The 23882-nt window shown below is 39.6% G+C and overlaps 1 protein-coding gene across 3 annotated transcripts in view; it reads left to right on the top strand.

The window, feature by feature from the left end:
* LOC117500303 (piezo-type mechanosensitive ion channel component 2) overlaps positions 1-23882 on the top strand; it is an 80573-nt gene that overhangs the window by 14795 nt on the left and 41896 nt on the right. For 2 of the 3 annotated variants that reach the window (XM_034153123.1, XM_034153121.1), the window contains exons 5-20: positions 1610-1732; positions 2647-2682; positions 4113-4230; positions 5592-5761; positions 7310-7546; positions 8092-8212; positions 9145-9338; positions 10414-10562; positions 11525-11698; positions 16544-16806; positions 20196-20356; positions 21433-21609; positions 22202-22324; positions 22518-22718; positions 23150-23354; positions 23622-23723. In XM_034153123.1, the coding sequence (XP_034009014.1) occupies positions 1610-1732; positions 2647-2682; positions 4113-4230; positions 5592-5761; positions 7310-7546; positions 8092-8212; positions 9145-9338; positions 10414-10562; positions 11525-11698; positions 16544-16806; positions 20196-20356; positions 21433-21609; positions 22202-22324; positions 22518-22718; positions 23150-23354; positions 23622-23723 (2554 nt within the window). The remainder of the gene's footprint in view (positions 1-1609; positions 1733-2646; positions 2683-4112; positions 4231-5591; positions 5762-7309; positions 7547-8091; positions 8213-9144; positions 9339-10413; positions 10563-11524; positions 11699-16543; positions 16807-20195; positions 20357-21432; positions 21610-22201; positions 22325-22517; positions 22719-23149; positions 23355-23621; positions 23724-23882) is intronic. The other variant, XM_034153122.1, reaches the window with a different exon arrangement.

Genomic DNA, 23882 nt, shown 5'->3' with positions numbered 1-23882 from the left:
CATAATGATGGATCTTATCTTCACAAAAAGACAATAAAAAGTTTTACAGTTAAAGAGGCCCTACTATTATTTTTGGGGGGGATTTTCCCTTTCCTGTAATGTTATATAGGTTTGTGTGCATGTAAATGGTCTGCAAAGGCTACAATCCCTAAGTTTCTCTCCCACACACTCCCCCCCCCCCCCCCCCCCCCCCCCCTCTCTGAAACGCCTCCATTCGACTTTGTGTACTTCAGCAACATGATGTAACACTTGCGCTTCTATTGGCTAGCGCTCCGACCCATTATACGTGATGTAAACACGATACAGTTAGTGGCGGACGGTCGACAATGTACTAGCGGTTAGGGCTGTGCAATTAATCGTATTTTAATCGCAATTACGATTTTGGCCTGCCACAATTACGAAAACAACATAATCGAAAAAAATGATTATTTTGCTTTGCTAGGTTGTGACAGTGCACTGCAACATATTTGATCAAATGTATTTGTATTTATCATATTTATATATGTTTAGTAGCTTGTTGAAGTGCGCTCCAAAATATTTGTTGATCTTGTTTATTGGTATTTATTATTTTGATATTATTTATTTAAATGTAGATATAAATGTATCATTTATTTTAGTATTGGTTTTTCAGTTGAATTATACGCTCGGGGAAATCAGCAGTTAAAAAGATACTGTTCAAATTATTATTTGTATTTAAAAGTTCAATAAATGGATGTTTTCAAAGTCAATGAATAATCGTATTTAATAATCGTGATATCAATTATTGACCAAAATAATTGTGATTATGATTTTTGCCATAATCGCACAGCCCTACTAGCGGTATTTACTTGCGGTACCGAGGTGGGCCGGTCGAGAGTCCCGGGCTGATTTTTAGTCAGTAGAGAAACAAAATACAACTATGACCTGGAAAATGAGCACAATAGGGCCAATTCAAAATGTGGACAATGCAGTTTGATCTTATTTATAAAGGATTGTTTCTGATTGCCATTTTGTTTATCTCTAAGAAAAACATTTAGCAAACACTCAAAGAACTACAATAATGACATTTGGATTTCTCCTTCAGGCAAATGGATTTAATATATTAAATTCAGATTTTCGTGAACATTTTGATATATAATTAAGAAAATCAGAGACAAAAAAAGGTGCTGACAACAAGACATGATTATCTGATATTGAGCCCTTACACAAATGTTACAATACACCCTCTTTCTGTCATTTTTTGGGTCAGGTCTTGTTTTTAGGTTTGTCTTTTTATTTTATTAAACTGATGCTTAAAATTCCTAAAACGTGCAAACTGCAAATAGAACAAGTTACATTTTCTTTCCATTGTGAAATTAACAAGAAAACAGGTCCTAAAAGCTGAACAACTGGCAAGTTAATAGCTTTTTCAACATGTTTCTCTCACACTTTGTGATAGTTAACACACCGAGACACTGCTGAGATGATGCAGTTAGTTGTTAAAGGTCACCCAACTCCTCCTCAGATGCGGCCCTCCTACACACTTCTTCAAAAGGCGCTGATTAAAACTGGGATTCTTGAAAGCAAGAGACTGCTTCTCCAGTGGAGGAAATATATTTATCTTCCAAACTGTCTATCTTTGTTTTTTCAGGACGACAAGGACGACGATAATATGTGTGAGGAGGAAGATCTGGATGGAAACACAACGAATCACGGGGCCAACAGGAAGAGGCAGCTGTGGTGGGAGTCACGCCAAGGAACAGATGAGAAAAACGTACGTCACGGTTATTACACACACGGCTAACAGAGTATTGATTACTGGACGGGTCATGAAGTCACCATCTTTTAGTTAGGATCTCATTATTTTCAACAGCCCTGAAAATATCATAAATATCTGTGAAGAATAATTTGCTTCAACTTCTCATCTTTCATCAAGCTTTCCCGATTAACACATTTCCTTCTTACGACTGATAACTAATGTTGACCTGGAACATTTTGGTTTAATTTGTAACGTTTCAAATGTAATGTATAAAGATAATACTTTTATAATAACACATTAGAAACACAGTTAAAAAAAACAATGGGAAATAAAAGAATAATTAATAAATTAATGCAGAAAATAAATTCACACTCTAGCAAATATATAGGTTATACAAATAAAATTAAAATAAATACTGTAACATTTAATAAAAATAATAAAAATACTAATAATAAAATAAAATAATAGTAATATTGATAATAATGAGGAAATACAAATAAATAATAAAAGAAAATACATAATAATAATAACAATAATTCAATTATATAAAATACATCATAAAAATGATAATAGTAATAATAAAAACAATATTTATTGCATTGAAAATGGTTATACTGTACACTCAAGCGTACATCTTGTCTCACCGAGCCTCACCTCCATCAGAGCCTCATCCCTGGAAAGACTTCAGCTGGAAGTGCTCACACACTTTCTGACCTTGTTCCTATATCAAGGTCTGCAGTCTGTCTCCACCGGCCACCTCCTGAGGTTTGAAAGCTTTTAGGGTGTGCAGACGCAGATGAGTGATGGGTTTGATTCACAGACTTAGTTCCTGTATATCAGCGACTATAGAGAACAAGGAGGCCTTTGACATCAGCAGCTCATCGATAACACACCTTGCCTTGTATGCTCTTTTTCTCTTCTCCTCCTAGCTCCTCTCCACCCAAGATGGCTTCAGTACAACCGAGGTGGGGGCTGCTCTGGATGTGTCTCAAATCTGTGCATCTTTACCCCCTTTTACCCTCAGTCTTGCTGCAAGAAAAGGAATAATTGCAAAGTGCTTTTCACACCGCACCCTTAAAGGTCCCCTATTATACTGTTACTTTATTACAGGTCTCAGATATATACAAAACATGTCTCTGAAGTGTTTGGCTCCAAACACCAAACAGATCATTGCAGCATCCCATAATCCCCTCTGTTTCAGCCCTGTTTCAAAAGTGCTGATTCTCTGTCTGTTACTTTAGATGAAAATAAGGAGCCCCTCCCCACGCCCCTCTGAGAGATATTTGGTTACAAAGAACACAATGGTGCTCTAGGAGGAGATTCAGGTGATAAGGTGGGGGGGGGGGTTACCTTGGTTGGTGATTGGCTAATGGTTACACAAGCTTAAACATCGTTATGACATCATGAAGTGGCCAAAATCTAATCAGCTCATTTTCAGACAGGTTGTTATATAAATGGATCAGGACAAAAAGAGAGCAAATATTTTCTCCTGAAACTTTCAGAATCTCTTTACACAGAGGGGAGTATGAAAGACATGAAGAAGTGGATTTTGCATAATAGGTGACCTTTAAAGAACATGGTTATCATTTGCTGTGTTTAGAAGTTCATGTTTACCTCTTTTCCCCTTTGTGTTTGTACTGTTTGTCTGTCGTACTACACCTGCTCCATTCTCAACATGGAATCATTAAGCCACTGTGCTCAAGTGCCTCTGGGATTGAAACATGGAAAATGTCAGGACGTTTAAAATAAACAAGTTATCGGTGTTTTATTTTGGAAAATGTTTGAATCAGAATAGACTGTTGCAGGGATGACAGATTTGTTTAGGCCAACCTGGAAGTTAGCATCACCCTGGATCCCTTGACAAAAAGCCATTGGGTTTTTTCCATTGGACTTTTAATAATTTCCAAAAATAAGCTCTGTGGCAAACAGCGTTTTGGATGAAATGGTCATATTGCCAGGTTTAAAAGTCATGATTTTGTCTGAGGCTCCGCAAACAACTTTGGAAGTCTGTGGCTCGTATTTCTCATGTTTCCAAAAGCACAGAAAGGTAGTATCCAAATATCCAAGTTACTCAATTCAGAGGTTGTTATCACTGTGTTGAAGGTCAGGTTTTGTCTGTGTTAAATTTAAGAATGTGCAGTGTGAAAAGTAGAAGAAATCCCTGTACCGCCCTACAAAGACAAAGTGTGTCTGCTAACACTTAACTTATCTGAAACTTAAAATAAAAACACCAAATCTAACATGTTTTTTCCAGTTTGTGGATCATTTGATCAGATAAAGCAGTTTCTCCTGTCTGCCTTTGTGGGGCAGAACGCAGTACAGTAATGTGATCCCATAGTAGACCTGTTCTCTCAGATACAGAAGTGTATTTGTAATTTCTGATGATGATCTGCAGGCTGTTCCCATCTCAAACGGGACGTCCTTTGAGTTCGTCACCACTGAGAATGGACCGGTCTGCCTGGACTTATATTCCACCCCGCAGTATAAAATGGACCAGCCCAGTGACGGTACAGGTGAGCAGTTTAATGTCTTCTCTCTTCATTTAATTTAAAAGTAAATGACAACTAAATAGAGTTAAACTACTGTGGAAAGAAACGTTATCATTAAAAATCAGAAGCGTATTCGGAAACCTGGTTACAGATGGTATAATGTATATGTTAGCGAAACAGGTTTATGCTGCATTTGTGTCGTTATATATAGTTGGATATCAGCACGAAGTCTTTGTGTTTAGTTACACTGTAAACAAATGTATTTCGTAAGGTATATTTTCTTTAAATAGTAAGCTTACTTTTGTTAAGACATACTCTCTCTCACATTCAGAAACTCCTTCTATCAAAAGTGTGTGGTGGATAATATTGATGTTATTATTATACGGCAGTTGTTCCCAGTTTCTGGATGTAATTAAGAATTACAGAACAACATATATGCACTATGTTTATCGTTGATATTATTGTTGTATTTTTAAAATAACTGCGTCAAAAATCATTGGATTTTCCTGCCATAGACACATTCCTTTGTTTTAATTCCACCACATTTAATTGTCTTCACTTGTACTTTGCACTTGTACTTGCTTAACTGCACATTGTCACAACTGAATTCACAAAATCAAGTGAAGGGGTAGTTCACTGTTTCTACAGGTCACAGTCAATTGGCTGTCCGTCATGAGCCTGTGAACACAGCTGCTTAATGTCTTCTGTTATTGAAGTAGCTTGGTAAAGTTGTTTTGGTCTTGCTAGTGGCTTCTTCATGATGAGATAACACTTTATTTATCCCGACGGAAATTGTTGTGCCAGAGTTACAAAAATACAATAAACACAATAGTAAAACTGTACACTAAAAGTGCTGTAAAAAGAGTAATTAAATATCTACAGGAAACATAGACGGTCACATAATTAATGTAATTATTATCAGTATTCAGTAGTGCAAAAAAAAACGTAGTGGCAGATACGTAATTGCACGTTATCATAGCACATTATTAATAATAATAATATTGCACATGTTATGTAGCAGCGAGTGTTTTGTAATGATGGTAATGATATTTATATTGCACATAGTGTTAGTGTGGAAGTTCTCAGTTTCCTTTACTGAAGGGTGAAGATGGCGATGTCTGTCCATTCCCACATACCGGATGTTTGCTTTTCACTCTTGTACACACATTCATGATCTATGATGATGAATTGTTGTCCCATACTCTGCTCGTAAAGTCAGATTATCTTGTCCTCTGCTGGACAGATTCCCACTCTGTGTCTTCGAATTGTTCCCAACTTTATACGTATAAGCTCAACCCTGAATCAACAGTTTCTCACGTAACTCAATAATGTAACCGAGCCCCGTAAGTATTCTAACAGTGAGTCGTGTTTCTGTGTCCAACCAGAGAAGAAGAAGGAGGAGTGTGTGTATGAGGTGTCTGTTCCCCTGGAGGAGTCGGAGCTTGAAGGAGGAGAGGAGGAATCTAAGATGAAGAAAAGAGGAGTCGGTGCGATGGTCAAAATCTTCCACTTTGTCCTGAAACAGAGCTACATCTTTGCTCTCATAGCCATGATGGTGAGTAACGCATCCCGCAGATGTTGAAACGTAGGAGCTACAGAAGCAGGCTTATGCTGCATTTTTGTCGGGAAATTCTAATTCCCTTAAGAGAAACTGATAAATGATGAATGGACACAGTTTGTCTTTTGTTATATTTGATAAAGTAATAAAGAAAGTCAATGTACAAATGAAATCGATCTCAAATGCAGGAACAGAGCAACTTCATCCTCAGAGGATAACATAGCTTTGAACACAGTTTACAGTCACACTATATAGTAGAAAGAAAATAGCCAACTGATCCCACGCATAAAGTATCTTAGGCATTATCTAAACATCCCCACCATTAAACCATAAAACCCCCCAGTCCTTAACCATTTGCAAATCCACCTTTTGCCCGTCCTGAAATGTCAATCCTAAACATATGTCTCTGTTAAACACATATAGACTAGATATACTAAAAAATACTATTTAATGGAGTAAAAGGCAATCAGAATATACAGTAAGACATAATCTATATATATCATTTCAATTATCATATGATAATTTGACACAACAGAAAACATTCAATATTACTTTTGTTTGTGCATTTAAAATGTATAACTGTTGCACAAATGACTCTGAGAATTTAATTTGAATACTGGAAAAGTCCGAAGTCATCCTCCTCTGTCCATACATGTATATGAAACTACTGTGCAATGCAAACCTGTGGAGCTGTTGGCAAGAATAACTACATTACAGTTTAAAACTCAATTGTATTCATCATAAGTTTCCTGCATCATTAAAGGTGGGGTAGGTAAGTTTGAGAAACCGGCTCGAGATACACTTTTTGTTATATTCCATGGAATGCTCTTAACATCCCGATAGCAATGAATATCTGAAGTGCTTTGACAAAAAATGCATAAAAAAATGTCATCTGTGGAAGCCGTAATACTGTAAAAAGTACGACCAATCATCTGAGCCGGCCTGGCTAAAATAACTGGATGGCCTACCTGCCTGTCAGCCTTCCATCTGTGCACAAACTTATCTCGTGCCCTCATTGGTCATGTGCACGTTCGTGTGTGTTGGAGGAGGGGCTCTGTAAGGAAGTGGCAGATTTTCTCCGGCTGTGTATTTTCAAATTCTAGCGCACTCGAGCTGGTTTCTCCAAAATTACTTACCCCACCTTTAAGAGTAAAACACGTCCATGTCTTGGTTCACAGACGGATTACTGGACAGGTTAGGGGTCTCCTAAGCAGACCTTTCGTTTGAATTTACTGCTAACATTTCTTGTTAGGAAGTCACAGACCAAAATAAAATGACCTAAAAGATGTGTTTTTGAATCTGTGGCTCTTGTTCTTATGTAGAAGTGATGAGCGCCTTTTATATCTCCCATTGTTTTACAATCCGAATATGTCTGAGTAACAAAACTTGTGCTGACATATATGACATGTAGGTCTATGTGATTTTGTGCCTCTGTAAACTAACGGAGTGAAAACTGCATGAACGCCGAGTGTTAGATCTCTGTATTTGACCTCCATTAGTCCTTCAGCATCGTCCTAACAGTAAGTTAAATGTTGTGTTGTTCAGGCGTGGAGCATCACTTACGTCAGCTGGCTGACGTTTGTCTTCCTCATGTGGTCGTGCACGCTGTGGATGGTGAGGGACCGGCGGCGCTACGCCATGCTGTCCTCGCCCTTCATGGTCGCTTACGGAGACCTGGTCATAAGTCTGCAGTACATCTTTAGTTTCGAGAACCTGGATCCTGACCAATACTCGGGGTTCTTTGTCAGCAAGAAAAACCCTTTCCACTCAATTTCATCCAAGGTTTGGAGTTTAAAATATACTTTATTTTGTCAGTGCCATGTATTTCTGTCTGCTAAAAGAACATAGATTGAGTGACAACCTCTGATGTAATATGTTCTTGGAGTTATAATGTGAGAAATGTACTCTGTGTGTAGCTAATGGGATACGCTGTAACAACTGGTTCTCTAGCAATCAATTCATCAGATCAAAGTGGGCAGTTTTACAATTCCTCCTGGAAAAAGGAAGCGTTTGTCCTGTTTGATGAACTGTGTCCGTCAGACTTTTAGTGGGATGTTTATTATCATCATACTACAGTTTTATTATAGAGTGCATATGTAAGGATCACACTTATCAAACTGTATTTTGTTTTGCTTTATTTAAAGTGTCAGGTGTGTGCAACATGTGCCTGACACTTTAAAAACTCAAGTCTGATTGTGTATATATATATATATATATATATATATATATATGTTTCCTGTATGTTGTTTTGACCACCCATATTGTGCTTTGAGCAAAGTCATTGCTTTCCTTTCTGTTTGTCTGAACATTTGATTTGTTGTGTGCAGATCATGTGTCTGCTGACCTTTTGGCTTCTGCTGAGACAAACACTTACAGAGAGAGAGGAAAAACTAAAAGAAGAAAGTGTCAGTCTGTCAGACGTTCATGTGGAGGATGAGAAGCAGAAGGGTAAATCCAGGGCTCTTATTTTACTGAGATTATAACAGAAGTAATTTAGAAAAATGGGCAGATTATGGAACAACGGGCCCCTGTGCACTGGCATGGGAAAGGCCCCAAGGCGCACTGACTTTGTAGTTTTGAAGCCCCTTTTTATTTAGAATCTCTTTGTAGTCATTTGAAGTTCCCTTGTTTACCTTATAAACACTTGGAGACGTTTCACTTCCACCTATCTTTTTAGCAGTTATAAGCAATATATGAGTAAGTATTGTGCATTAATAAACACTTGATAATGTCCTTGAATTATCTTATGACTACATTATAGTGCAGGGGTGTCAAACTCAAGGCCCGGGGGCCAAATCCGGCCCGCCACTTCATTTTATGTGGCCCACAAGAGCTCGCAAAGAATATAATCAGTTTATTATAAGGTTACGTGCCGCTTTACAGGAGCACGTTGCCCATAAACTACATGTCCCACAATGCATCTCATTTTGTGAGATGGCACTGAAGAGACTTGCAATTACAGTACTTGCAATTATTTGCCCTAGACTTCTGCTTTCAGACGTAGTTAATTATGAAGTTATTACCCTAGATAATAATCCAATGCAGAGGCAATATTGTAAAATAATACATTATTTTATATATATTATATATATTTATCTATGTATATTTAAATAGTTTTAAAGTTACCACCGGCCCTTTGAGTGCAACCATAATTCTAATGTGGCCCGCGATGAAATTTAGTTTGACACCCCTGATATAGTGTGTTACAAACCATCGATTTAATGTTTATCTTGTGCTTGCAAAAGCCAAAAAGGGTGGATTAAAATGTTGTTTTTACAATGTGTATGTTCCAGTTTGTGTGAATGCAGGTTATTTAGGAAGGTCTGAAGTTAGTCAGTTGGGCAGTGCATATTTTTCTCATTGGCTGCTGTGTTTTATAGAGGAAGAAGAGTCTGAGGAGGGAGGGGAGCAGGACATCATGCAGGTTCTGGGCAGCATGGTCATGGCTCTGCTGATCAAATACTGGATCTACATCTGCGGGGGAATGTTCTTCATCGTCAGCTTCGAGGGAACCATCGTCATGTACAAGATCATCTACATGATGATGTTCCTCTCCTGCGTGGCGCTCTACCAGGTAACAAAACACACCTGTACACATGTAACTAGATGGAAATGTTCCTTGTGATACTCAAAACACTATAAAAAACGTAGTTATCTTCACTGTGCAACATTTTGTCCACATTATTTAAAGGGGACCTATCATGCAAAATGCACTTTTATACATAAATATGTGTCCCCGGTGTGTCGGGGAACTCACAAAGTGTCAGACAATAAAACCCTCTCTCTTTTCCTCCGTACCCAAATCTCTAAAAACGGGGGTACAACGGAGCTGATCCAGATTTGCGTCCGCTATGATGTAATATCGGAAATGTGGGCTGGCTTTACACCCACAGCACTATCAGAAAGTTGCTAATGCTGTACATATCCGGCATGAATCGCTGAAAGGTTTTGGGAAGCTTTGTTTCGTGAAAGGCTGGCAGAGGGTGCGGCCATAGCTCTGGGCGTGGCTACTGGGTATCCCTACATAGCGATACCCAGGAAGTAAACAATGGAAAATTAGAAATCTCCAACGAGGCGTTTTGGGGCGGTGTATTAGAGTTTTACTCCCTACAGGGTGTACTCTGAGGGTTTTTGACTCTGCAGACCGTTTACATGCATAAAAACCTTCATAACACACAAGGGGACGGGTAATAACCGGAAAAGCATGACATGGGACCTTTAACACATTTTCAAATATATCCTACACACTTCAAAAAAGTCTCTTGCATTTCCTAAAATCTTTATCTTATAAGTCCTTTGAAAACAAAGTGGATGCATTAAAAAATGTCACATGTTAAAGGTGTTTTACTACTGAATGTGTAAATAACAAGCATCTTGGTATTAGAAGTTTGAATATGGATAGGAACACTGTAATGTTTCCAAACATTACATTTCCCAATTACAGAAGCTGCTGACATTTTTAGTATGCCATAAAAAGTTTGTGTACATAATCCAACCTGTATTCACAATGCTTTTATAACTACTGGAGTCAAAACAAAGCAGTAACCCTACATCCAGATGTGTTCTGTGTTCTATGATACATTTTGTGCATTAAAGCTGTTCACTTCTGAGAATTCATTACCCCGATAATCACAATTACTCCTGTTTAGGTGCACTATGAGTGGTGGCGGAGGATCCTGAAGTACTTCTGGATGTCGGTGGTGATGTACACCATGCTCGTCCTCACACTGGTCTACACCTTCCAGTTCAACATCTCCCTGCCTTTCTGGAGAGATCGGGTGGGAGTGTCAGAACAACAGTGAGCTCCTCAGAATAACCTTAATTATAGGCACACTGATATTTGAATGTTATAAAATAAACACAGTGACATAGAATAACATTTCAGGGAGTTTCATATACTGTTAGTAACACACATTTTAAACACTGTCCTCCGCTCTCAAATGTTAGTGGTTTGAAACATTTTTCATTTAACATACACAACATATTGTGTTTTAACAGGTGAGAACAGAAAGCACTTCCTGCTAAATAGAATAAACTCACATCTTACAGTTATGCAAATTCCAAAGTCACAAATTAATGAGAACAATTTGTTTTTTCTTGACATTTTTGCAACGGCATGTATTTTTTTTGCCCTAATTCATGTAAAACGCAATAACCAAGAATACATTGTATGAACTGTAGGTGTCTTCAGTTTAAACACGTTTATGTAAGTGAAGGTGATAAGCAGATTTCTTGGCCCGGTCCTGTTTCATTTTTCTGCACAAGGTATTTTACAAGGTTATGGGTAATTGTATATTATAAGAGTAGTACTACATAAACCCCTATTGTATACCACCCGGCAATGACAACATATTCATTCTCTTTATAAACTTTCATTATTGAGAGTATTTTTATTTGTTTTATTAACCTTCTTTTGTTTACCTTTTGTCATCAATCTACTTTCACTGAATCATTACATTACATGTCACTTGTTAGACGCTTTTATCCAAAGCGACTTACATACTCAATACTGTGGGCAATCCCCACAGGAGCAATTTGGGGTGAAGTGTCTCAGGGACACAACGACATGCTGACTGCAGTGGGGTTTGAACCCGTGCTCCCCTGATTTGAACACCAACGCACAACCCACTGCACCACACGCCTCCCATCCAATCATTTGAAAGCATTCCTTCCTGAGAAGTTTTACTCACATATACTGCAAAAAATGATATAAGCTCTCATGTTTTCTCCTGTTTCCTCTATTTTTTTCCCATCATGCAGCTTGCAGGACCTCGGCCTTGAGGGGTTCAAACTCACCGTTCTGTTCACCAGGATTTTTATTCCCACGTCCTTCCTGCTGGTGTGTATTCTCCACATGCACTACTTCCACGACAGCTTCCTGAAGCTCACAGACCTCCAGGCTGTCATGGCTAAAGAGGAGAGTACGATCTACAGGTGAGACGCGTTACGTTTGTTACGTTACGGTCCAAAAACTCTTCTGACTTTTCTTTCGTAACTGGTTGGTATAGGTTCATACAGCGAAGTAAGATAGCCCCACAGAGAGATTGCTAATAATCAATCAGTTCTTATCGTCGCTTTATATTTTATTATACATTGGTGTTAAGAAGTAGGCCATTGGTTTGATCTCTTTATGACTGTTTCTCAATCAGATGGTTATAAGAGCTTTTACTGATCATGAAAATACCTTTTAAAGCAACCAGTAGTAATGGATGTTCAGGACTTTTCAAAGATAAAAAAAATGAAATCTTCCATTTGTATAAAAATCTCTCATCATCTACAACAGGGGTTCCCAACCTTTATTGTGCCAAGGACCGGTAGATACATTAAAAAAAAATCGCGGACCGGTTGTCAATTTTAACTGATTTTAATATTTACTCACCACCAGCAGGTAGCAACAGAGTCTAATTGTATGTAACAGCCTGAACAAATACTAGAACAATATGCATCCAAAACATATTAACAAAGTTTAAAAAAGAACCGGTGTTGTTTTTTGGTTTTTCGGAAAACCAAAAAACCGACGTTATTCAGTTTTTAAACCAAAACGGGAAAACAGATAAATCAACGTTGTGGTTTTGTTTGTATGATTTACGGATACTCCAGTGAATGCTGGGAAAACGAGGAGAAGGCGCATTATGAACGAGATGTCCGGTCGCCAGGGTGGGTGTGTGTGTTGTGTGTGTGTGTGTGTGTGTGTGTGTGTGTGTGTGTGTGTGTGTGTGTGTGTGTGTGTGGGTGTTGTGTGTGTGTGTGTGTGTGTGTGTGTGTGTGTGTGTGTGTGTGTGTGTGTGTGTTGTGTGTGTGTGTGTGATGGGTGTGTGTGTTGTGTGTGTGTGTGGTGTGTGTGTGTGTGTGTGTGTGTGTGTGTGTGTGTGTGTGTGTGTGTGTGTGTGTGTGTGTGTGTGTTTGTGTGTGTGTGTGTAGTGTGTGTGTGGTGTGTGTGTGTGTGTGTGGGTGTGTGGTGTGTGTGTGTGTGTGTGTGTGTGTGTGTGTGTGTAGTGTGTGTGTGTGTGTGTGTGTGTGTGTGTGTAGTGTGTGTGTGTGTGTGTGTCCTGGCATTTGTTTTCAGCAGATATTATGCTAGTGTCGTTCGTTCCGGTGCACTCCCCCACAGCATTTAGCACTACATCGAGATTAAGATTAAACTAATTTATTTTGGGAACAGCCGCATATATGCCGGTGTCGGACACAAACACACCGAACACACAGAGCTGAGCTGAGCAGAGCACATACACACACACACACATCATGCGCCTTGGTGACTGACTGGACATCTCCTTCATAAAACTAATAAAAGGGGGAGTAATCGGGCAGTTCGATGTGTGTAGAGATGTGTGTGTGGTAACACGTAGCAGCCTGCAGTCACTCTTAAACTGTTCTGATTAAGTTAAACACAGCGAAGGCGGTGCGTAAAAAGGCACAGCTCTTTAACGAGTATACGTCCCGCTGCCTCCTGATGCTTCAGCCATTTCATGAAGTGAAGGAGGGTTTCCTTCTATAAAACAGCTGCGGGCAGCAGATACCGTGAGAGTCCCGGACATTAATTCATAGATCAAGGCAGACTGGTTTACTCTCCTGTTTTGCCAATCCGGTGCTTAAACAAATAGCTCTACACCCCTGGCCGACATGTCCTTAAAATGAAGTCCGAGTTTGAAATATATCTCAAATAATGTATGCACCACCATTTCCCCACATAAACATAACAGTCTGCAATCAAACGGTTGTCTCCTGTGCGCTCCTCTTCCTACTTGGCGCACCGGTAACATTCTCGTGCGCACAAGAGCCGCCGAATCCCTCGGAACATCATAAAAGCCATTTTCAACGGTTTTCTGGTGAAAGATTAACTAGCTACTGGATGAAATAATATGACTGGTGGCATAGGTGCGAAAATTAAACACTTTTTGAAAAAAATATTATGATAAAATATTTTTATATATTTATAATTCTGCAAATATTACGATAAACTCACAGCTATTTCGCGGCCCGGCAGTAACACCTCCGCGGCCCGGTACCGGTCCGCGGACCGGGGGTTGGGAACCCCTGATCTACAACACAATAAAGTGTGCAACACATGCAGTCAAAGGCCATGAAATCTCTTAGGAAAACATCTGCTTCCCTCTATGACGCAATTGTAAAAATACATGATAGGAACGGACTGAATTACCACTGAAAGTTGATAAACAAAGCCCATTCCTCATCTTTCTCCATTATATTCATGGTAACAGTTGAGCGTGAGGTGAAAACACTCATCCCTTTTCATGTCACACTATTCTGGATAATCACACTAACTGCTAAACACCCATCGTAACCACTGATCTTTGTCACTCATCTGTTGTTGCCGCTCCGTGTTATAACATTCACATTTTCAATTTAACTTCATCCGTGTTGTTGTGGATCTCATTGTTATCGTCGCCGCTCGCTCAGCTCATCTCTGCTTCTCTCTGTAAACCTGCTGCCATCTCTCCTCTCTTCTGACACCTTGTTTTTACACAGCCACGCTAAAGTCAATGGCCGTGTCTATCTGATCATGGATAGGTGGGTACCTGCTCGCTTTCTGTGGCATCCATCACCATCCCAGTTCACCTCTGAGTCTCAACTTCCTCTTCCTGTTGCAAAACGTCCTTTTTCCCCTCACTCTGACTTATCCCTGTGACCCTTTTTGTGGCAATGATACATTTATACTCCTAGACTTTTGGTATTTACTGACATGAATGGTGTTTGTTTTCAGGTTTTGTATATTATTATTTTGCCTGTAACCTTCTCTTCATGGGTTCTCTTCTTCTTCCTGGATCTTTAACCCCCCTCCAAACCCAAGCCCAGCCTTTTCCCTTCTACTTCTCTCCAAAAGAAACTGTCAAACAAGCATGTTTGATTCTAAAATAGCTATTCTTCCCTTCCAGTATCTTGCAACACACCCACTTTTCTGCACTGAATCCCAGAAAATTACCCCCTTTCCTGAAAAAGCTCGCCTACCCCGAACCACATGAGCCTTTTTGGCCCCTTTTTATGCATTTTTAATAAAACCATGTGGATGTTTGAGGTGATTTCAAGTGTTAGTTTCAGCCTTCCTTTGTTGGTTTTATCTCCTCACTGTTCATCTGTGTAACTTTATTGTCCTGAGCAGCATCAAGCAAAAAATGTCCACTCCAAAGAGCAAGTAAGTGTGACCACAGGATAATGAAATGCCTGCCTTGATATGCGGCCGGTTCATGCAAGTCAAACCCGACCCAGGAGCTTGCTACATTGCCTGAGAAGATTTTTAAAGGGTTGCCTCCTTTTAGCTCCTACCATTATTCTTGTGCAAGAAGAAAACTCCCTCAGACATTAAAATCAAACAATGTTTAAAGAATGCCAAAGGAATGTGCACTGCTTATTGATTACAATGCCTGATGAAACGCTGCTGTGTTTCCAGTCAGCGGACACACAGCTGCATATTCCCATCCAAACATTTGCATCGGAGTATTTTGACAATCAACTGGACCTTGTGTATTAATGTGTGTTGTATTTGTATGCTTATGAGGACAGAATGCCTTCTAAAAGATAGCGATGTAAGGGGAAAAGAACATGATAAATAATACCTATACATTGAATTATGTAGGTCATAGATAAATGTCCTAAACAATAAACATGATATAGTTACATTGCTGTATACTGTGAAGATCAATTCCAGGTTGCTTTCTAGTAAGGTTCATTTATTTCAGGTTACCAATGTCTGTTGACTTTTTTTTGGCGGCCCCTATGGCCATAAGCATTAATTGTGTGGCCACTTGTGACACTATTGCAAATAGTGCAAATGCAAAGGGTCCAAAGGATATTTTATTACCTAATTGACTTAAGAGACTTTTTTCTAAAATACAAATCCTCTGGAATATTTATTTGAGATAACTTAAATTAAAAGTCTTTTACTTAGTGAAAGGATATATATTTAAGTCGTGTATTTTACATGAAGTCAAAGGTCGCATGAAAAAAAAGCTTTGTGTTATGGCAAGTCAGGCGAACATTGTCTCTCCACTGTCTCTAAAAACCTCAAGGCCCAGGGGCCAAATCCGGCCCGCCACTTCATTTTATGTGGCCCACAAGACCTTGCAAAGAATATAATCAGTTTATCATAAGGTTACCGCCGCTTTACAGGAGCACGTTGCCCATAAACTACATGTCCCACAATGCATCTCATTTTGTGAGATGGCACTGAAGAGACTTGCAATTACTTGCAATTATTTGCCCTAGACTTCTGCTTTCAGACGTAGTTAATTATGAAGTTATTACCCTAGATAATAATCCAATGCAGAGGAAATAATGTAATATAATACATTATTTTATATATATTATATATTTATCTATGTATATTTATATAGTCTTAAAGTTACCACCGGCCCTTTGAGTGCAACCATAATTCTAATGTGGCCCGCGATGACATTTAGTTTGACACCCCTGCCATTTACCGTAAACCTTTTAAAAAGTAAGTCCTGGTTAAAGGTTTTTACAACCGCTAAGAAAGTATAGGAAGGAGTCTCACGTTCAAATAATAGGCCAAATCTCAACAGCAGTCATTTTATCAGTTTCTAATTTATTTCATTCATTAATAGAAGATGTTGTGGTTCCAGAGTAGCCATTTAATGGTGGAAAATGGCTTGCTTATAAATACAGTTTAACGTCAGGTAAGCAGGTTAAAGACATTCAGTCAGTCATTCAAGGTCCTCATAAGTGTAGAGATGCAAATATGTATGTGTGAGTCTGCATGCGTGTGTGTGTGTTTGTAATAACTTCTCCACCTGTCTTCAGACTGGTGCACCAGGACGGCAGCCTGGCGGACATCACCATGCTCAGCGCCAGCTCTGTGGAGGCCACGATATCCACAGAGGAGCCGCAGCAGCAGGAGGACCAGGCGGAGTGGAGGGGGGAGAAGGAGAAGGTCCTGGTGGTGATGGACGACACGGACATGACTGGAGTGAAACCGAGGACTTTCTCCGACAACCGGCAGTCGAGCACAGAGGAGAGCCGGCACTGCAGCGCGGGAACCGAGCCGAGCACCGAGCAGAGCTCAGGTAGAATAGAATAGGATATATATTTATTGTTATCATACAAAGTACAACAACCTTTATTTGGCAACTCTCACTGCAGTAAAAAATAGACACAATAAATATATAAGAGTGGTAAAAGCAGAGCGATGACAGTGCAACGAGATACAATTCAATGTCAAAGTGCAAATTCACACTTCTAAATATATATTAGTGAAGGTGTGTTGTGTTGTGTGTGTGTGTGTGTGTGTGTGTGTGTGTGTGTGTGTGTGTGTGTGTGTGTTGTGTGGTGGTGTGTGTGTGTGTGTGTGTGTGTGTGTGTGTGTGTGATGTGTGTGTGTGTGTGTGTGTGTGTTGTGTTGTGTGTGTGTGTGTGTGTGTGTGTGTTGTGTGGTGTGTGTGTGTGTGTGTGTGTGTGTGATGGTGTGTGGTGTGTGTGTGTGTGTGTGTGTGTGTGTGTGTGTGTGTGTGTGGTGTGTGTGTGTGTGGTGTGTGTGTGTGTGTGTGTGTGTGTGTGTGTGTGTGGTGTGTGTGTGTGTGTGTGTGTGTGTGTGTGTGTGTGTGTGTGTGTGTGTGTGTGTGTGTGTGTGTGTGTGTGGTCCTGAACCGTTTGCCAGATGGAAGTACTCCAGCAACACACCAAAGAACCACGTTAGGACTGATACTGTCTTCTCTTTTATCTTCAGTGTCATTTTAACACTAATTATCATTATAAGAAGAACAAGAGATAAACAATAAATACTCGTTTGGCGGTTACATCTTGAGGAATGTATCCAGTGTTTCTAAAATGTGTTTTCAAGTTCCTCTGAAATATCAAAGCAAATCATATGAAAACTACAATAGCACTTGTAGGGCACAGACCTCCGCCAAGGCCAACGGTGCATTCACATGCTCCTCGGATGGTCCCATTTCCTGAGTTAGGCTGTCGTTTCCCGTGTGTTCACAAACTAATATGGAAAGAACAAGGACATTACAGAGGATGTGTCGTATTTTATTGCTCAGAGCATTCAAACAACACAACACTAAATTGCTGTTCTCTTTGAGGGGGTAGTTAATGTGAATTTCTTAGTCAGGAACTTGTTTTTCAGCAACGGTTTATTCCAACACCATATGAATGCAGGGAAAATGCCGTATCTCATATTGTTAACAAACAAGAAGAAATGTTTTTGTATCCTCTGTGTCATTTGGCTCTGCTCCAAAAGTTAAGGGTTTCTTCCTTGCCCCGTGATACATCCTTCCTTTTATTATCATAAAAAATTGCAGTAGTAGTTTTTCCCATAATCCTGCTGACACACACACGGACAGACGGAAAACACAACTTCCTTGGCGGCGGTCATAAAACTTCTCATCCAGAGGCTGTATCTCTGATCATGTTGCAGTCTTGTATTTAAACCCTTCTCATGTGTTTTACTTCAAAGTGTATGAAAGCTTTCCTCCATGCCTCCTCCTCTCGTTGTGTTTACAGCTGGGACTCACATGTGCTGATATGTAGCGGCGCCGGCTACACTGTCAGGAGCGTAGAGACGTTTTTCTTTTGGATCTGTCTCTGCTCTTCAGTCTGCTCAGAAGACATATGTTGCATACACTCTTTAAAGTCTCTCTTAGACTCAGTGTGCTGTCCAAGTATCCGCCGCCTGCACTCTCCACCAGCCGGCCGTTAGTCATCCCGAGGAAAGCTGTACAAATCTGTTGTTCTGCAGATTTTTGGGTTCAGTAAGATTTACCTCCAGTTTCCCCTGCTGACACAGAGCGTAGCTCAAGTGGTCACTTTCATCCATTACATCGCCCTGCTCGAGCCAACTAGCGCTACACCATTAGCATATTTACGCAGACCGTCACACTGCTCTTAAATTAAAATGTTGTTTATATACACAGAAAATAAAATAGGTGATAAAACACAACCCTGCAGGGCCTCTCTGTTTATAATGAGGTGCAAGCTATGCGAGCTACAGTATATGCCCTCTCAGTGTTTTCTTATCCAAACAATGATGGCTCTATTAAAACCTGAGATAATATATCCTTTGTAGAAACACATAACCAAACTATAGCTGGAGTTTTAATATCCTTTGTGAGAATATTAAGGCTTAATTCTCAGGTAATTAAAGCAACAGTTTAGAAATAGCTTGTAAAACACACATTTGAGGTGTTTCCATACATCGTGACATATGGGGAGAACTTACATAAACAAACATTTGACAGTTTCACAATATATTTGAAACATATGTTTAGCTGTTATGTTTGCTCAATAAAATGTTATACATATCAAAATGTAGCTTTCCCTCACTAAAATGCAGATTGTCTTACACATTGGTTGAATGTTTGTTGGATGGATTTCATTATTTGAACTGGAAATTATTTGTAAGACTGAAACTAAGTATTTCCCTAAATCCCAATGGTATTTTGTTCAGTATAACCGACAATGAAAAATTAGACAAAAGTTAGGGAACTAGAATGACAGATTTTTTTTGCCATTTTGTGTCTGTTGCTGGGCTAATAGATTATACATTTCGACAACCTCTAAATGTTTGCTGAATTTTAACTTATTTTAATGTTTATGAGGTGCAGTTTGTGTTTCAATGGAATTGCTACTCAGCCTTTCTGCAAATACATCAATATACTAATTAAAAATAGGACTGGAAAAGTGCATTCATTAGGGTCCATCTTTACCCAGTGGTTTAATACATTTCTATGGCAGCAAATAAGATATACTAACAAAAATAAAAACATAGTACATCACAAGACCTGTTCCTGAAGTGCAAACAGAGATTCTGCTCCAGCTGGGGTTGCTGTTTTAAAAGCTACGTAAGCAAAATGTCAGTACTGTTCAAACAGAGACAGACTGCACAGCTGTAATTGTCAGGGAATAATTCTGTATACATGTTTACCTTTTGCCCTCTGACGCAGATGCTCCAACGTTGGGCAGCCGCTATCTCCCTTAAGGAGTGGCTGCCCTAGCATTTTGTTGTTGTTACCAGTTTATGACCTGGCAACTTTCGGTCAGAGATAGTTATTGTTGTGGGACACCTGGAACACATCCTTCTCAGGGTGTAGATGACCCCGAGCCATAAGCGACAACACATGTGATTCAGTGTCCTCAGCTGTTTAGTCTATCTATTGAAGAATGTTGATTATTACACTCTGAACTACTTAAAACCTCGAGCTACAGGAGGGGTCTTCAGAATTGATTGTGGCATCTCAACCGTGTGGTCAAACCGTGGCCCGTGACATGTCTTGTGAATTCTCCGGCCGAGGCTCCAAATAAACCGTCAGTGTTTGCCATCAAAGCTCCAGCTCTCCTCGTGTCTCTCTTGAGTCCTGTTTCCAATTGCTTCAGAGGTTTCCCCCGCAGTAATTAAGAGATGAAACCTGGAAACTCTTCACATTTGCACCTACTCAGTCACTCTCCTCTCTTTCAGATCTGAAGAATAAATGGCACCAGGTGGTCGACCGGCTGACGGTGCTCTTCCTGAAGTTCCTGGAGTATTTCCACAAACTGCAGCTGTTCATCTGGTGGTTACTGGAGATCCACATCATCAAGATCGTGTCCTGCTACATCGTGCTGATCGCCGTCAAAGATGTAAGAAAGCTTGACATTACACTTTAAAACAAGGCTCTATATCTAAGCTATAAAGCAGAGGTGTTATACGCCCAATACGAGCCAATTTGCAGCCTCAGATTCTCGGATTTGGGGGCTTTCTAGCTGTTAAAAAGCTGAGGTTAACAAGGTGACAGTGCCTTTGACATTTGGGCCCTTTGAAATGTTTCTCTCGTTAAAATTGTGCCACATGCTACACTGCCATTTTTCACGTTACACAACAGCGGTTTCCTGAGGCTATTTCTATTTGTTTGTAAGTAAATCACTGCTGTCACAATCTTCTCTAACTAAGTTAATTTAATACAGTTCTGAGTCTAAAAGCTATTACATTTCCAATCACAAATACCCACTGTTAGCATTGCTCACTTTTCCTTGGTAGATGTTATTGCTCATATGCTGTAAAAAAATAGCAACACAGAGCCAACTGGAACCAATAGGGAATACACCAGGATTGGTTAAAGAGTTACACCGCAGATTTCTTGCCATCAACTCTCTCTGAATGAAGCCTTAAGCTTGGATAAGCTGCTTGGGCTTTTACATTCTCATTAAAAACTGACTTTTATAGACTTATATTTATGTATTGTAATGATATTTTATTCATAGTTCCTGACCTCAATTTTTACGAGTGCATTTGGATTTTCCTCTCAATTTTCTTCACTTCTTTTTTGCGTAAAGGGTTGTGTAAGTGTATTCAAGCACTTCTTACTCACAGTAATTATGAATCACATACATATAATACATGAAACAACTCAATAAATACTAACACTAGTTGGTGTAGGAATGGAAAGAAAAGGAGAAAATGTAATTGGAGGCGTGTGGTGCAGTGGGTTGTGCGTTTGGTGTTCGGATCAGGGGGTCACAGGTTCAAACCCCACTGCAGTCAGCATGTCGTTGTGTCCCTGAGACACTTCACCCCAAATTGCTCCTGTGGGGATTGTATTCAGTATGTAAGTCGCTTTGGATAAAAGCGTCTAACAAGTGACATGTAATGTAATGTAATTAGAAAAGGATTTATTCGTTTTTTCCTGTCCTCATTGCATGCATTGTCTCTTTTTCAGGTTTCTTTGTTCAACTACGTGTTCGTGGCGTCCTGGGCCTTCGCGCTGCCGTACTGCCAGTACCGGCCGCTCGCCTCCAGCGTTTGCACGGTCTGGACGTGTGTCATCATCGTGTGTAAAATGTTGTACCAGCTCCAATTCGTAGCACCCAAAAACAACACCATGAACTGTTCGATGGTGATTCATATTTACACAACATAGATGTTATCCTTACAAGGGCTGTACTGAATGTCTAATTTTATTCACATTTGAGGCTTTGAATCTTTTCCTAGATTTCAGGACACCCTAAAAAATGTAAAAAACGTGAAACAAAATGTACAATTTCAATAAAGTAATTAATCAAGTTATTATTATTTTTTAATCATCTTTTTTATTCAATTTAACTTTTGTATAATCGTACGTGCCTCGTTTTGAAAATAAGTGTATTAAAAAGGTATCATTTGTTATATAAAAAACATTTTGTGATCTGTGTTTAACAAATGTTGACTTAAAAAAAATATAGACAACACTCAATGATTGAATTCACGACTGTAACAAATCCATACAAATATTTTAACACTAGTTATATTATTATATCCAAGCTTTAATTGAAACTGTGCAGAAATGCCAGGTTTAAACAAAAGTAATTGACATGCCAGAGAATTTTAATGTAAATGTTGGTGTAGAATCTGAAAGTAATTATTGCTGCTTCAAATTATTCAGTACAGCCCTTATCCTGACTATCCTTACACTTTTACTTCATATATACAATGATATGTTCTGTCCACAGCCAGAAGACTACTCAGATGTCCAGACGAAAGACATGGAGAAGTCTCTGCTGTATAAGGGTCAGTTTTATGCAGCCAACTGGGTCGGCCTGGAGAAATCTGACGACCTGCTGGGCTACCTCAGGGTGAGGAGCACAAACAGCAAACACTACAAAAAAAAATAAAAACATTTAAGAAATGTAACCATATTTCCGTTACTTTTGGATTACCTCAATATCAAATGCAATGCAAACAGAGACAAAATAAAATAACTATCAATAAGAATGTATTTTTCACATTAGAACAACACATTTAAAGATATTCTCTCCATCTGTGCAGAACAACCTCATGATGCTAGCTCTGTTAGCGTTCGAGGTGACCATCTACCGCCATCAGGGATATTTCAGACTGAGGAACAAACTGTCGCCTCCCGCCGCCCGGATCATCTTCCATGATATCACACGGCAACACCTGGACATCGGCATCATCTGCTTCATCAAATACTTCATCAACTACTTCTTCTACAAGTTTGGACTTGAGGTAAATACAAATGAAAAGAGCTTGACGAGGCCCTATTTTCCTTTTTGGGGTTTTCCCTCTTCTGTAGTGTGTTATATAGGTTTGTGTGCATGTAAATGGTCTGCAAAGGCAAAAATGTTCCCAAAGTGTTTCTCTCCCAATCTGCCTCAATTGGATTCCTTTGTTACATCACTAAGTAACACTCCCGCTTTCATTGGCTAGCGCTCCAACACATTGTACGTGATAGGCTAAGGGTCGGGACAGTTGTAAGCGGTTGACCAATCACAACAGAGCCGGCTAGCTAACCAATCAGAGCAGACTGGGCTCTGGTTTCAGACAGAGGGTGGAAAGAGAGAAGCACAAAATACAAATTTGGACCTGAATATTTGCATAATATATCCTCTTTTTGAAAACAACACTTAATGTTTGTATTCCTTGTGTGTTTGCCTCAGACGTGCCTGCTGCTCGTGGTCAATGTCATCGGGCAGCGGATGGACTTCTACGCCATGATTCACGCCTTCGCCCTGATTGCTGTCATGTACAGACGCAGGAGGAAAGCCATCGCTGAGATCTGGCCCAAATACTGCTTCTTCCTCGCCGTCATGCTGACCTTCCAGTACTTCATCTGCATCGGGATCCCGCCAGCAGCCTGCAAAGGTTTGTCTGAACAACAAGGCCAGAGTGTACTTATTGCTTGGATATCAGGACACAATCAAAGACTATTGTCCCTATCAATCAACTGAGCATTTTACAGTCAATGGGGTCATTATTTAGTGTATAAAATGCTAAATGCTCCTCTGCATTTGTGAAGTGTCATCTGTTGTTTCAATGTCAAAGCTTTAATTGTCACAAATGCCATTCTTTTAAAGTGATCCACAATCATAATTCATATATGTCCGATGATAAGGTATGTTTTTATTTCAGACTATCCCTGGAGGTTTCCCAACTCTACGACTGACTCCAATGTGGTCAAGTGGCTCTATGTTCCAGATTTCCGCACCCCGCCTAATCCATCGTTCCTCATCTGTAGGTTTTTCACTTATAGATGTGTAGTGGTTATTGCGAATGTGTATAAGGGCCATTGTAGGTTAAATAAATTATTACAAATTGGGTAATATTCAGAGAAAATAACTCGAATGAATGCTTTGAATTTAGGAGGAAAAACACCTTTTTGTCAAGGTACCA

Source organism: Trematomus bernacchii, unplaced genomic scaffold, assembly GCF_902827165.1.
Source record: "Trematomus bernacchii unplaced genomic scaffold, fTreBer1.1, whole genome shotgun sequence".
NCBI lineage: Eukaryota > Metazoa > Chordata > Actinopteri > Perciformes > Nototheniidae > Trematomus > Trematomus bernacchii.
This window is presented reverse-complemented; position numbering and strand designations above follow the sequence as displayed.